The sequence below is a fragment of the Primulina eburnea genome, chromosome 14, assembly GCF_022965805.1.
Source record: "Primulina eburnea isolate SZY01 chromosome 14, ASM2296580v1, whole genome shotgun sequence".
Lineage (NCBI taxonomy): Eukaryota > Viridiplantae > Streptophyta > Magnoliopsida > Lamiales > Gesneriaceae > Primulina > Primulina eburnea.
The window spans coordinates 3855292-3869446 of NC_133114.1; the positions used below are offsets into that span (position 1 = coordinate 3855292).

The 14155-nt window shown below is 37.7% G+C and overlaps 2 protein-coding genes across 2 annotated transcripts; one reads left to right on the forward strand and one right to left on the reverse strand.

The window, feature by feature from the left end:
* Positions 1-5380: 5380 nt before the first annotated feature.
* On the reverse strand, positions 5381-6436 carry LOC140811093 (uncharacterized). Its single transcript, XM_073168968.1, has 2 exons — positions 6082-6436; positions 5381-5952 (listed from the first exon to the last, which is right to left on the reverse strand). Exons 1-2 carry the CDS (start codon positions 6434-6436, stop codon positions 5381-5383), a joined length of 927 nt encoding a protein of 308 aa, XP_073025069.1.
* A 3586-nt stretch (positions 6437-10022) lies between these two features.
* Positions 10023-13553, forward strand: LOC140813225 (nitrate reductase [NADH] 2-like). Its single transcript, XM_073171710.1, has 5 exons — positions 10023-11094; positions 11187-11327; positions 11591-11823; positions 12039-13016; positions 13095-13553. Exons 1-5 carry the CDS (start codon positions 10068-10070, stop codon positions 13434-13436), a joined length of 2721 nt encoding a protein of 906 aa, XP_073027811.1. The 5' UTR covers positions 10023-10067; the 3' UTR covers positions 13437-13553.
* The last annotated feature ends 602 nt before the right edge of the window (positions 13554-14155 follow it).

Below are 14155 nucleotides of genomic sequence, written 5' to 3' on the forward strand. Positions count from 1 at the left end.
ACTATACAATGCTATAAGTGCTTCGATGAATTTGACACAAATGCATGTTAAAATGAGCAACTTTGACAGTTGTGTATATTTAAGAAATGCATAGAGTAGCCCAAGATCTTCCTACTCGTCTATGTTGATAGCATGTTAGTTGCAAGAAAAAGTAAAATTGACTTGCAAGCCCTCAAAGGAAAGTTATACTTAGAATTTGAGATGAAGGAACTAGGAAAAACAAGAAGATACTTGGGATGCATATTAAAAGGGACATGAAGAAAAATGGCTCTATTCCTAACTCAAGGCAAATATGTCATAAAGGTGCTTCAAAGGTATATAATGCAAAATCAAAGGATGTGAATACTCCAATAGGGTGGCACTTCAAGTTATCTATTAATCATCTTCAACAAGTGAATGTGAGAAAGAAATCATGAAGAATAGACCCTATGATAATGGTGTGGGCAGTATTATTTATAGCATGTGTGTAGTAGACCGTGTCTTGCATATGCTATGAGTGTAGAATTTAAGTTCAAGGTCAATCCAGGAGAATTACTCTAGGAAGCACTGAATTGGACAATCAGATATTTGAAAAGGTCATCAAATTTGGGACTAATGTTCAGAAAGATAGGATGAGAGGAATCAACCATTGGCTGGCTTCATGGACTCAGATTATGCTGGTAATCTAAACACTAGGAAGTCACTCACTAGTTTTATATTTACTCTTTATGGAACTTTTATGAGCTGGAAAACGTCTCTACAATATGTGGTGACCTTGTCCACAACCGAGGCAGAATACATATCTCTCACCGAAAGAATTAAGGAGGCAATGTGGCTCAAAAGAATTCTGGAAGATTTTTTGATAGTGCAAGAACATGTAGCAATTCATTGTGACGATCAAAGTTCTATACATCTCACAAAGCATTGAGTTTTTCATGAAAGGTGTAAGCACATTGGTATCAACCTACACTTTGTGAGAGATATTACATCTAAAGGACATATTAAGGTGGATAAAATCTCAACACGTGATAAGCTTGCAAATATGATGACAAAGGAACTACCTCAAGCCAAGTTTAAGTATTGCTTGAACTAACTAGATAATGTAGTGAGTAAGAGTAGCCGTAAAGGGGGACTGGAGAACATCTTATCTTTGGAAGACAAGGTGGATATTGTCGATGAGTACCAAAGCAAAGAAAACTTCTGGACATAGCCAATATGGGATTTACCCGAGTAGAAGAAACAAATTACTTGATAAGTAAGTCAAATATATGTTACAATTGGTGGACCAAAAAGAAAGAGTATATGTGGATAGAGAGGAAAAAGGCTTGCTATTGTCTATATGAGTGAGATTATAAAAGCTCCTGGACAGACAGGAAAGCTCACGATTTTCATAACAAGAATCAACATACACCAGAAGAAGAATGAACATATTGAGAGGTATGAGAGAAACTTGTAAATGAGAGTTTCTGGAGTGTATCGATTCATTGTAGAGGATTCTTTCTTGTAAACTTGTGATCAGTAAACAAAGGTTTGATTGTTTTCCCATGGATGTAAGCTTTACGGCTTAACCACATAATTCTCCGTGTCTCTCAGTTCTTGATTGTTTTGATTAGTTCTGATTTCATATTGGTAAATACAAATCCGGGCATACTAATTGCTAAAGGCAGAAACCATCTGGTTAAGCTGCTAGATTGTTTAATTCATTAACAATTCTAATGATTTGAAAGACCTTTGATCATGTATTTAAAGATATCATTATGCAGGGACATGTATTTCAATATTATGGTGTCTTTCCATCCAAAATTCCGATGATTACATCAGGTGACACCACTTGGAATGCATTGTTGCATGAAAAACCTGTTTCTACTGTCAAACAACACTTCAGAGGCCTTTCTCACGCCTCACCTTTGTAATAGGACGCGACTCAACCATGGCCTTGGATAATTTGTTAAAACTCAATTCAAATCATCATAAATCTCCATTGATGGAGATAATCAATTGACTGAATATATTCTCTCAATGAGAGTTTTTACAGAGGAAGAACAAAAATGAATTGGGAAGAAGATGAACTTCCGTGTCTTGAGCTTAAGTCCAACTAGCATTCTTAACTGCTATTATTACAGCTATTATACAGCTGTCATCTGGACTTACTAACTCTATCATTATATATCTGACATCCCCCCTCAAGCTTGTAAGATGCTAAGCAAATCAAGCTTGGTCATGAGGTAATGATGTTGGTCTGAACCCAAGGATTTTGTGAAGAGATCAGCAGGCTGGTGATGTGTGGAAATATGAGAGGTGGTGATGATGTTGTCCCTAATTTTTTCACGTATGAAATGACAATCAATCTCGATATGTTTAGTATGTTCGTGGTACAACGAATTTGAAGCGATGTGGAGTGCTGCCTGATTGTCACAATGAAGAATTGTTGGTTTGTCAAAAATTAATCCCATGTCCGTGAGGATTCCTCGAAGCCATGTAATCTCACAAGCTGTTGTTGCCATGGATCGATATTCAGCTTCAGCGGAAGAGCGGGTTACTGTATTTTGTTTCTTGGTTTTCCAAGAAATGGTGGATGTCCCAAGTTTAACAACATACCCAGTAACTGATTTGCGACTCCTTAAGCATGATCCCCAATCAGAATCGCAGTAGGCAGATAGTATGAAGTTATTTGTGGATGACAAAAAAATTACCAAGGCTGGAGTTTTCTTGAGATAACCAAGAATCTGAAGTGCAGCATTCATATGAGAACGTTTTGGTGCCTGCATAAACTGACTGAGTGTTTATACAGCATAACAAATATCCGGACGAGTAATAGTAAGATAAATGAGTCTGCCGATAAGCTGTTGATAAATGGATGAATCGGGCAACAAGAGATCCGAATCAGAAATGGATGTGGAGGATGAGTTGCTTTGATCATATTCCAGAGTAGTAAGCTTCAAATGTTGCTCCATGGGAGTATCATAAGGTTTACATCCAGTAAAGCCTGTATCAGAGAGTAATTCCAGAGTATATTTGCGTTGATTTAAGCATATCCCTGCCTTAGAACGAGCAACTTCGATTCCTAAGAAGTATTTGAGTGGACCAAGGTCTTTAATGGAAAGATGCTGGCGAAGAAAGTTTTTTAAGGCAGTGATGCAATTACTGTCATTCCCTGTAATGACTATATCATCAACATAGAGTAAGAGCATTGTAATTGAATCACCTTGTCGCTTGGTAAACAAGGAATGATCATGAAGGGACTGTTGGAACCCAGCTTGAGACATTACATGACAAAATTTGGAATTCCATTGTCTTGATGCTTGCTTCAACCCATATAATGATTTAATGAGTTTGCAAGCATGATTGGCACGGTGTTTGGCAAAGCCTTGAGGGATTGTCATATATATCTCTTCATGTAAGTCACCTTGTAAAAAAGCATTGGTCACATCCATTTGATGTAAAGACCGGTTCTTAGCTGCTGCAATGGCCAACATACATCTAACAGTAACAATTTTAGCAACTGGAGATATCATGGTAATCAATACCAAATTGTTGGGTATATCCTTTGGCAACGAGGCGGGCTTTGTATCGATCAATGCTGCCATATGCTTTGTGTTTTATTTTGTATACCCATTTGCAACCAATAGGCTTCTTTCCAGGTGGTAAAGGAACAATAGTCCATGTTTGATTGGCCTCCAAGGCTGCAATCTCAGCATCCATCGCCGCACACCATTTTGGATCAGATGCGGCTTCCTTATATGATTTAGGTTCTGAGAATTCAGATATGGATGCAAGAAATGATTGATATGATGGTGAGAGATTGTGATAGGAAAGGGCCTGAAATATGTTGTATTGTTTCGAAGAAGAAGCTGACAAAGTAGAATTGGAGCAGATGTAATCTTTGCTCCAAGTTGGTGGTTTAGGAGTTCTCGAGGACTTCCTGGTAGCAGAAGGAGAATGCCGAGGAGAAGAGGTGTGTAGGGGAGCATCTTGAAGGGGTAAATCAGATGAAGATGAAGGAGGAAATTCATCAAAGTTATGTACTGTGATTTTTGTAAAGAGTCCTCGATCACCGTCAGGTGTAGAAAAAGGAAAGACATCCTCGTGGAAGACAACATCTCGAGAGATATAGAAGGTATGGGTAGATATGTCCAGCAGCTTATAACCCTTTTGATGCACTGGATACCCAAGAAACATATATGGTTTGGCTCTAGCATCAAATTTTTTCAGAGGCTTGAGGTTTGATGCATAGCATAAACATCCAAAGACTTTTAAATGGCTATATGTGAGAGGTTTGTTGAAGAGAACCTCAAATGGTGTTTTGTTAGACAACAAAGGAGTGGGAGTGCGATTGATCAAATATGCTGCATGAAGAATGCATTCACCCCAATGTGAATCTGGAATAGAGGCTTGAAATTTGAGTGCTCGAGCTATGTTAAGAATGTGCCTATGTTTTCGCTCAACTAGGCCGTTTTGTTGGGGTGTGTAGGGACATGAGCTGTGATGTATAATGCCGAGGGAAGCAAAATAGAGGCGACATTCAGTGTTAAAAAATTCAGTGGCATTGTCGGTTCGAATTGTTTCCACATTTTTGTGGAAATGATTGGAAACATAGGCGAAGAATTGTTTCAACAACTGTAATGTACCAGATTTAAAGTGCATTAAAAAGACCCATGTACATCTCGAGAAATCATCAACCACACTGAGGAAATACCTTTCACCATCATGTGTAGGATGTCGATAGGGGCCCCAAATTCAATGTGTAATAGATGAAATGGATAAGGTGAAGAATGTTTATCTGTTGTGGGAAAAGGACTTCGAGTTTGTTTAGAAATGGGGCATATTGGACAGTGACTCGTGAGTGATTTGTTCTTGATGAAAGGTAGAAATTGCAATCTAGACAGAGACAGATGACCTAATCTTTTATGCCATATATCAATATCAGTGTCTTTACAAGCAGAAAATGTACATGGAAGCAATGAAGTGGACAAAACAGTAGTGTTGTTGTTACAATTCGTTTTGCGGGGTATATCAGAATTTACAGAAGATGAAGTATTGGCAAGATAGTAAAGACCATGCTTTTGTCTACCAATCGCCATGATCCTCCCAGTCAAAAGGTCCTGAAAGAAACAAAAGAGTGGGTAGAAAATAGCACGGCAATTGTGGTCTTTGGTGAACTGAGATATTGATAAGAGATTGAAGTGAAAATCAGGAACGTGTAAGATGCGGCGCAGGACACAAGAAGGTGATATATGAGCAGAACCAGTAGAATGAATGGAAGTTGTGTTACCATTTGGAAGCCGAACTGAACCAGGAGTGGATGCGCATGGTTGTGAGTTGTGCAGTTGACTTGAGGTCCCTGTAATGTGAGCATTTGCACCACTATCCAAAATCCAGTCATCAGTATTGGAAATTGACATTAGGCTTGTGAAGTTGCAAAATTTGTTGCGGCTTCTGGCATTGGCGAAGAATCACCAAGAAGTTTCAGAATCTGGCGGTATTGGGCATCAGTAAATGTATGAGGCATCACAGGAGTAGGTTGTGTTTCATCAATTGGCCCAGACTCAACAGAATTGTTGAAACTATTGTTTGTATAAGGCTTGGGGTACTTCTGATTGAATTTCATGGGCTTGTGCTGAGGAAATTTCTTATGTAATTTATGGCCTGGGGGATAACCAATCAACCGAAAGAAATTTTCTTTGATGTGTCCCTGTATTTGACAATTTTCACACTTCACTAAATCATGTTTCTTTGTAGATGAAGAATAAAATGCAGCCGTGGGAATTTCTGCAATCGGCTGAGAAGCAAGTGCTTGACGAGTTGATTCTTCGTGAATCACTATTGAGTAGGCTTGGTTGACAGAGGGTAGATGAGTCATCATGAGAATATGACTCCGAATCTGACCATAGCTATCGTTCAAGCCCATAAGAAATTGAATAAGCCGCTGTTGGTCTTCATGATCAATATATTTTCGAGCACTGGCACATGCACCTGAGGGAAGAGTTACCAGTGATTGATATTCATCCTATAACCTCTTGACCTTTGAAAAATATACTGAGATAGAAGATGAGCCTTGGGATAGATGAACAATTTCCCTTTGCAAAGAGAAAATTCTCGAACCACAAATTTTGTCAAACTTTTCTTTCAGATCTGCCCAGACTTTGGATGCATCATTGCAGTAGATAATTCCACTGAAAATATCTTTCGATACGGAACTCATGAGCCAAGATAAAAAAATGGCATTGCATCTCTCCCATTGATGCAAGGTTGGATGAGTGGCTGCTGGTCGAACAGAGGAGACATTAATGAATCCAAGCTTGTTCTTCGCTTGGAGAGCCAGAAACATCGCCTTACTCCAGACACCATAATTCTCGATGCCGATGAGAGGATCTTGAACCAACGAGATTCCTGGAGTATCCGATGGATGTAAGTACAGAGCATCGTTGAAGCCGATCGTTCCCGAATTAACCGCCATGAATTACAAGCTGATGAGATCTTGAGATTTGGATTTGCGGAAATATAATACTGCTGATACCATGTTAAAACTCAATTCAAATCATCATAAATCTCCATTGATGGAGATAATCAATTGACTGAATATATTCTCTCAATGAGAGTTTTTACAGAGGAAGAACAAAAATGAATTGGGAAGAAGATGAACTTCCGTGTCTTGAGCTTAAGTCCAACTAGCATTCTTAACTGCTATTATTACAACTATTATACAGCTGCCATCTGGGCATACTAACTAACTAACTCTATCACTATATATCTTACATAATTCCATGGCACACATGGGGCGCCTCGCCTCCCCTACTGTTTTAGAACCTCTCAAGAAGATTTTAAGACACACATATGTTTCATTTTTGTTATCTCGAGTTTTCTTCGTCTTTTCTTTGCTCAGTTTCTATTCATTAAGCTCAAACATTCCAACAATTATTAGATTTAGTCCACATGAGTTCAATTTTCATCTTATTTGTTGTCATCATGGTCCTAATATATATCGTTATGTGGTAGAACTTATTTTTAGAGATAGAGAAAAAAATCCAAATTTTCTTCTGCTGTAATCATGCACTCAAAATTGTAATATTCTTTCCAACAGAGCCTGCATTTCTCCATTCTTTTGTATGCGTGCTTACATCTGCATATCTTCAAGCTATTTACTTAATCCACCAATTTATGTTCATTGTACCAGATGATCATCACTGACACGATCTCATGCTGTCATCGGGGGATGCCATTTACATATCCCTCCAGCTCAGAACTTGATGTTTCTTTCTATATAATCTTGGCAGACAGTTTCTTGTTCTTATGCTGGATCTGTTTCTTTGTTTTCCCGATATTAATGGACAAGTACTTGTAGAAATCATTTGGCTTAGTGAGAGTACTCCTGATGTCTCTTAACCAGTGGTATGTGGTCTGAACTTTGAAAGCTGCTTCTTGCTGAGAAAATGGAAAGCCGTGACTTAGTTGATGTAGTTGATGGTGAGTGAATTTGATCAATGACTCAAACCAAGGTTCTAAAAAGCGTGAAGCGTGCTAGCTTAAGCGAGATTAGCACAGGCTTAAACGTGAAAAAGTAATTTTTATTTTACTGTAATTGTAATTATCTCAAACCAATAAATAAATAAAATAATACATAAATATGATAAATTTAAGACTTATACATTAATTCTCATATTTATAAAAGCATAAAAATATCAAAATTACAATCTTTATTTGTTTTTGTAACTAGACCACATTAAAAAATACTAAATATTTGTCGAATCATTATCAGACATGCTTAATCATAATTAAAATTTAAAAATAAAAATCTAAATTATAAACTTAATTTATTATTTAAAATAAAAAGACATACCTTCAAAAATTTAAAAATAAATAGAGCGATTATTTGACCACTTTTTTCCGCTTTTCTCCGAAACGGGGCGTTTTAGTCGAGCTTCAAGCTTAAGCGCGCTTAAATGGAGCTTAAGCGCACTTAAACGGAACTTAAACGAGCTTTTCAAAACACTGCCTCAAACTTTGCACTGGGATTTCTTTCCCAGATTTATAATTAGTTGTTTCTACTCTATATTTCTTCTCATTTGTCATAGAAGCAATATTTAATGCCAAAATTCAAATTTTATAATATCCCTCAAATGAATTATTACCTTTTTTTTATAAAAATAATATCCATAGAATGAATTATTACCCATTTGTTTTATTTAAAAAAAGTGCACTTATTGATTGCTAGTGTGTGTGTTATTTAAAGCATTCATTTAAGAACCAAAGATTGTGATTCCCCTAATATTTTAGACAAAATTATTATGGCACTAAAACCAGGAAAAAGTGCAGGTACCTTCCATCATTTCTAACTATTTAAATACATGTACCTAGCATATTTTCATTCAACAAGAATATAATTTTAGAAATTACGATATATGAATTTTAAATACACTAAAGATGTCAAAATAAAATTCTTCAATTCAAATCAAACTCAAAAATCCAAACAAAATAGAGAGAAATTTAATAAATGAGATGAAATGCCCTCTATTTTGAGGAGTAGGTCTCTTGTGAGACGGTCTTACGAATCTTTATCTGTGAGACGAGTCATCCATATCGATATTCACAATAAAAAGTAATACTCTTAGCATAAAAAGTAATAATTTTTCATGGATGATCCAAATAAGAGACATGTCTAACAAAATACGACCCGTGAGACCGTCTCACACAAGTTTTTGCCTAATTTTGAATTATAATTCATGGTATTTCATGCCTCCAATTGGAATCAAAGGGTTAACAATCCACCTCATTGTCCTATGTTGTCACCTGTCAAAAATATTATTTAATAAATCATTCTTTAAAACATATTCCAACTATTCACCCTCCGGTTAATTTCTCGGTTTCGAGTTGAAACTTGAAAGCAGAGAACACAAAATGAAAAGCGACTCCAAAACTCCCCAAGAGGCAATCAAATAAATATCTCCATATATAAAATATACCCCCACTGATTTGTATTGGCCACTTTCCCCAATTGTTGGGAAATGGGAATGCCGACCCTTTCTAATTTTTTTGTTACCACCCACCCACCCACCCCCAAAACTTTGACGACCCATGTTTTCTTGAATTGTTATCTGGCTCTTGAGAGTTTACACTCCATCCGCCACGTCTCGTGCACAACCCACAAACCATAACCCCCTAGGTATTAATCTAAATCTATCAAATAAGTAGAATGAACTTTATGGTATTGAGATGGGATCGGGTAAGGACCTGTCCCGTAAATTTCCATCCCATTCTCGTCCCGATAAAAATTAAGGATCATTTTTTTCCTTCAATCCCATACTAGACAAGTGTCGAGACTCTAATGTTCTAGACCTCTCACCCTCTCTGAACTAAGTCAAGTTCAAACCTTAGTAAAACGATCACATATGAATGTGAGCTTTGACATGCGGGATTAGACGAGCCGGACAAATCTCTGAAAAATTATTTTTTAAAAAAACTTATTATTTGACTCTTTGCTATTTTCTTCGATATATTTTTAAAATTTAAGTATCAATTTGCTATATTTATTTTATTTACAAATTTAATCGTTTTTTCGATTTAACTTTAACATGCATAGCGTCTTTATTAGTATTGATAATAAAAATGACTAACTAAATTACCAAAAAAGATTATATAGATGACCATGTAAATTTGGAGTAGGTCTCTTGTGAGACAATCTCACGAATCTTTCTATGTGAGATGAGTCAACACTACCGATATTCACACTAAAAAGTAATACTCTTAGAATAAAAATTAATATTTTTTCATGGATAACCCAAATAAGAGATTCGTCTCACAAAATACGATCTGTGAGACCGTCTCACATAAGTTTTTACAGTAAACTTGTATAATTTTGATGCGTGCACTTTGGAAACTCTGGGAAAAATCTTTTGCGCCTCGTAGAAAAATAATGATCGAGGTGGGATCCTTTACCATAGGAAAGGACATTTTTTTAATATAATTTAATGAAAAGAATCACCATTTATTTTCTCTATATAAACTTCTCCACATGGTCTCAAATTTTGAAAAAGAAGAAAAAAAATAGTCCCTTCCAATATTCCTTTCTTTTTCATTTCACCAGAACTAAGATGGCGGCCTCCGTCGAGAAACAGACCAGTTTGTCCAAATTACCCCGTCCATTCAAATCAAGTTCAACAACCCATCACCGGCCGGGCTCCCCGGTCCGCGGTTACAGCATCCCTACGGCCTCCACAGATTTCACATTTCCAAAAATATCCACGAATAACGATTTGAGTGTAGATTATTCATCCGATGATTCTAATGACGATGACGATGACGAAAAGAAACATGTATTAGCCATTAAGAAAGCGAACGCCGAGTTAGAACCGTCTGTTATTGACTCGAGAGACGAGTCCACAGCCGACAACTGGGTCGAGCGGAATTCTTCCATGGTCCGGCTCACCGGAAAACATCCCTTTAACGCGGAGGCGCCGCTGCCGAGGCTCATGCACCACGGCTTCATCACCCCGGTTCCCCTCCACTACGTAAGGAACCACGGGCCGGTCCCGAAAGCAAGTTGGCGTGAGTGGACCATCGAAGTCTCCGGTCTTGTGAAACGCCCCACTATTTTCACAATGGATCAATTGGTGAAAGAGTTTCCGAGCAAAGAGTTCCCCGTCACCCTCGTTTGCGCCGGAAACCGCCGCAAAGAGCAAAATATGGTGAAAAAAACAATAGGATTCAACTGGGGTGCCGCCGGTATCTCCACCTCGGTGTGGCGGGGAGTGCCTCTATGCTCCGTATTAAAGCGGTGCGGGATTTTCAGCAAGAAAAAGGGCGCCCTGAACGTATGCTTTGAGGGGGCGGAAGATCTGCCAGGCGGAGGTGGCTCCAAGTACGGAACGAGTTTGAAGAAACAAATGGCGATAGATCCTTCGAGGGACATCTTATTAGCGTACATGCAAAACGGCGAGAGGTTGAGCCCGGATCACGGGTTTCCCGTTCGGGTCATAATTCCAGGGTTTATTGGTGGGAGAATGGTGAAATGGTTAAAGCGTATAATTGTGACTACAAAGGAGTCGGAGAGCTATTACCATTACAGAGATAATAGGGTTCTTCCTTCGCATGTTGACGCTGAACTTGCAAATGCTGAAGGTATAAATATACATATATCTATCTATCACTATATATATATATATATATATATATATATATATATATTATGATTTGTTTTGTGCGTGTCGCAGCATGGTGGTACAAACCTGAATATATAATCAACGAACTCAACATCAACTCTGTAATTACGACGCCATGTCATGAAGAAATATTGCCCATTAACTCCTGGACTACTCAGAGACCCTACACTTTGAGGGGTTACGCATATTCAGGTAATCATTTACGTCCTCTCTTCTTTATTCATTTGGACAAGATTGAAGAACTTCATGCATTAATTTGGACGTTTGCAAAGTATATTATTAATTATTATCTGTCATATTGAATTATATTACTCTGTGTGCGAGTATATTGATATCAAGAAGCTAGAAAAACCCTTCAAGTGGTTGAACACTTGCATTTTGATATACTACTACTCAAATCATCTATATCATTCCTGTATTCGAATTTATGATCCCTTTGTTCTTATACTATGTAGGGGGTGGGAAGAAAGTGACGAGGGTAGAGGTGACGATGGATGGAGGTGAAACTTGGCATGTAAGCAGCCTCGACCACCCGGAAAAGCCTAACAAGTACGGCAAATACTGGTGCTGGTGTTTTTGGTCACTTGAGGTCGAGGTTTTGGACATCCTCGGCGCCAAGGAAATCGCTGTTCGGGCATGGGACGAAACCCTCAACACACAACCGGAAAAGCTCATTTGGAATCTCATGGTAACAACCTCTATAATGCATACTGCACATAAGCTCATACCAAAATTAAAGCAGCCACTGTTGTAGGAAAAAAATTGTAAAACACCGGCCCCTTTAAATTTATGGATCTAATATTAGCAATACAGAAAGAAAGAAAAGTGATTATTGTTTTGTCACTAGTAAATCAGCTGGCTTAATGATGAAGAAAATGTAATGGCAACATGTACAAATTTCAGGGTATGATGAATAATTGCTGGTTTAGAGTAAAAACAAATGTCTGCAAACCACACAAAGGAGAAATCGGTATCGTCTTCGAGCACCCAACTCAACCGGGAAACCAATCTGGAGGCTGGATGGCTAAGGAGAGCCACCTCGAGAAATCCTCAAACGACGCCCAAACCCTGAAGAAAAGCACCTCAACTCCATTCATGAACACCAACTCTAAAATGTTCTCCGAATCGGAGGTTAAGAAGAACAATTCCGCGGACTCCGCATGGATCATCGTACATGGCCAAGTCTACGACTGCACCCGCTTCCTTAAAGAACACCCCGGAGGCACAGACAGCATCCTCATCAATGCCGGCACAGACTGCACGGAAGAATTTGACGCAATTCACTCTGATAAAGCCAAGAAAATGCTCGAAGAATACAGAATCGGAGAGCTGATGACGACTGGCTATGCATCGGCAGATTCTTCCCCTAACAACTCAGTTCACGGCCCGCCTGGCGATCTCAACTTAAAGTCGATTAAAGAATCGATGCGAAGCGTGGCTCTTGTTCCTCGGCAGAAAACTCCTTGCAAACTCGTTGCAAAAACTATACTATCGCATGACGTGAGGCTTTTCCGATTTGCATTTCCCAATGAGGATCAAGTACTGGGATTACCAGTGGGGAAACACATATTCATCTGTGCCACCATTGATGAAAAGTTGTGCATGCGAGCCTATACTCCATCAAGCAGCGTAGATACCATTGGATACTTCGAATTAGTGGTCAAGATTTATTTCAAAGGGGTGAACCCGAAATTCCCCAACGGCGGGCTGATGACTCAGTATTTGGATTCCATGGAACTGGGCTCGTTTATAGATGTGAAAGGTCCATTGGGACACATCGAGTACACAGGAAAAGGTAACTTCCTGGTTCACGGCAAACAAAAGTTCGCCAAAAAACTGGCCATGATCGCCGGCGGATCCGGAATCACCCCGATTTATCAGGTAAATTTCAAGAAAAAAAATAAGGAATTCTTCATTTTTAATTTTAAATTGAATTTTTTTTCTTCGTTACAATTACAGGTAATGCAGGCGATTTTGAAGGATGGAGACGACAAAACAGAGATGTACGTGGTGTACGCGAATCGCACGGAGGATGATATACTGCTGAGAGCTGAGCTTGACGAGTGGGCGGAGAAACATCCCGAAAGGGTCAAATTGTGGTACGTGTTGTCAAAACCTGAGAAGGAAGGGTGGCGATATAGCAGAGGGCATGTTACTGAAGATATTTTAAGAGAGCATATTCCGGAGGCGTCGGAATATTCGTTGGCTTTGGCATGTGGCCCGCCGGCGATGCTGCAGTTCGCCGTGAGCCCGAATCTGGAGAAGATGGGATACCCTAAGGATTCTTTATTGGTCTTTTGAGGGATTAGATTATGTCTTGTATCTCTTGGGGGTGTAAATGCAGTTATTGAATCTCTGGATTAATTAATTAATTCGATTTGGTATTTGTAAATAATTGAAACTAGCCTCGACGCACATCTTTTCCGTGTCTCTCTGTGTGTGTATGTATATAAATTTAATATTATAAATTTTAATTTAGCTTAAAAATACTGAAATACAAAATTTTTAATATGTCAACAACTAAATATTTGAACATTTTAAAAAGTTGGTTTCAAATCATATATAATGAATTTAGATTGAATGAAAGAAAAAATATATATAAATATAGAAATATTTATAATTATGTCAAGCGTTAAGTAGTTTGTATTATTTGATTTGTTGATTGAAAAATAACAAAACTAATGTAAGATCGTCTAATAAACTAATTTTGTGAGATTAATCGTCAACTCGACTCGATATATGAAAAGTGTTATTTTTAATTTATGTCAAAAATATTATTTTTAACTGCAAAAAAATTTATTTATTAGTTATGATATGAAGAAATATTGAATAATATAAGCTGATTTGAGTGAAAAATATTAATTTTTATAAAATATTATTTTTAACTGCAAAATATCATATTTGTTAGTTATGTTATGAATTAATATTGTGTAATATATGTTGATTTTAGTGAAAAATATTATTTTTTTGTTAAAAATATATTCTGTGATATATGACGATTTGAGCAAAAAATATTATTT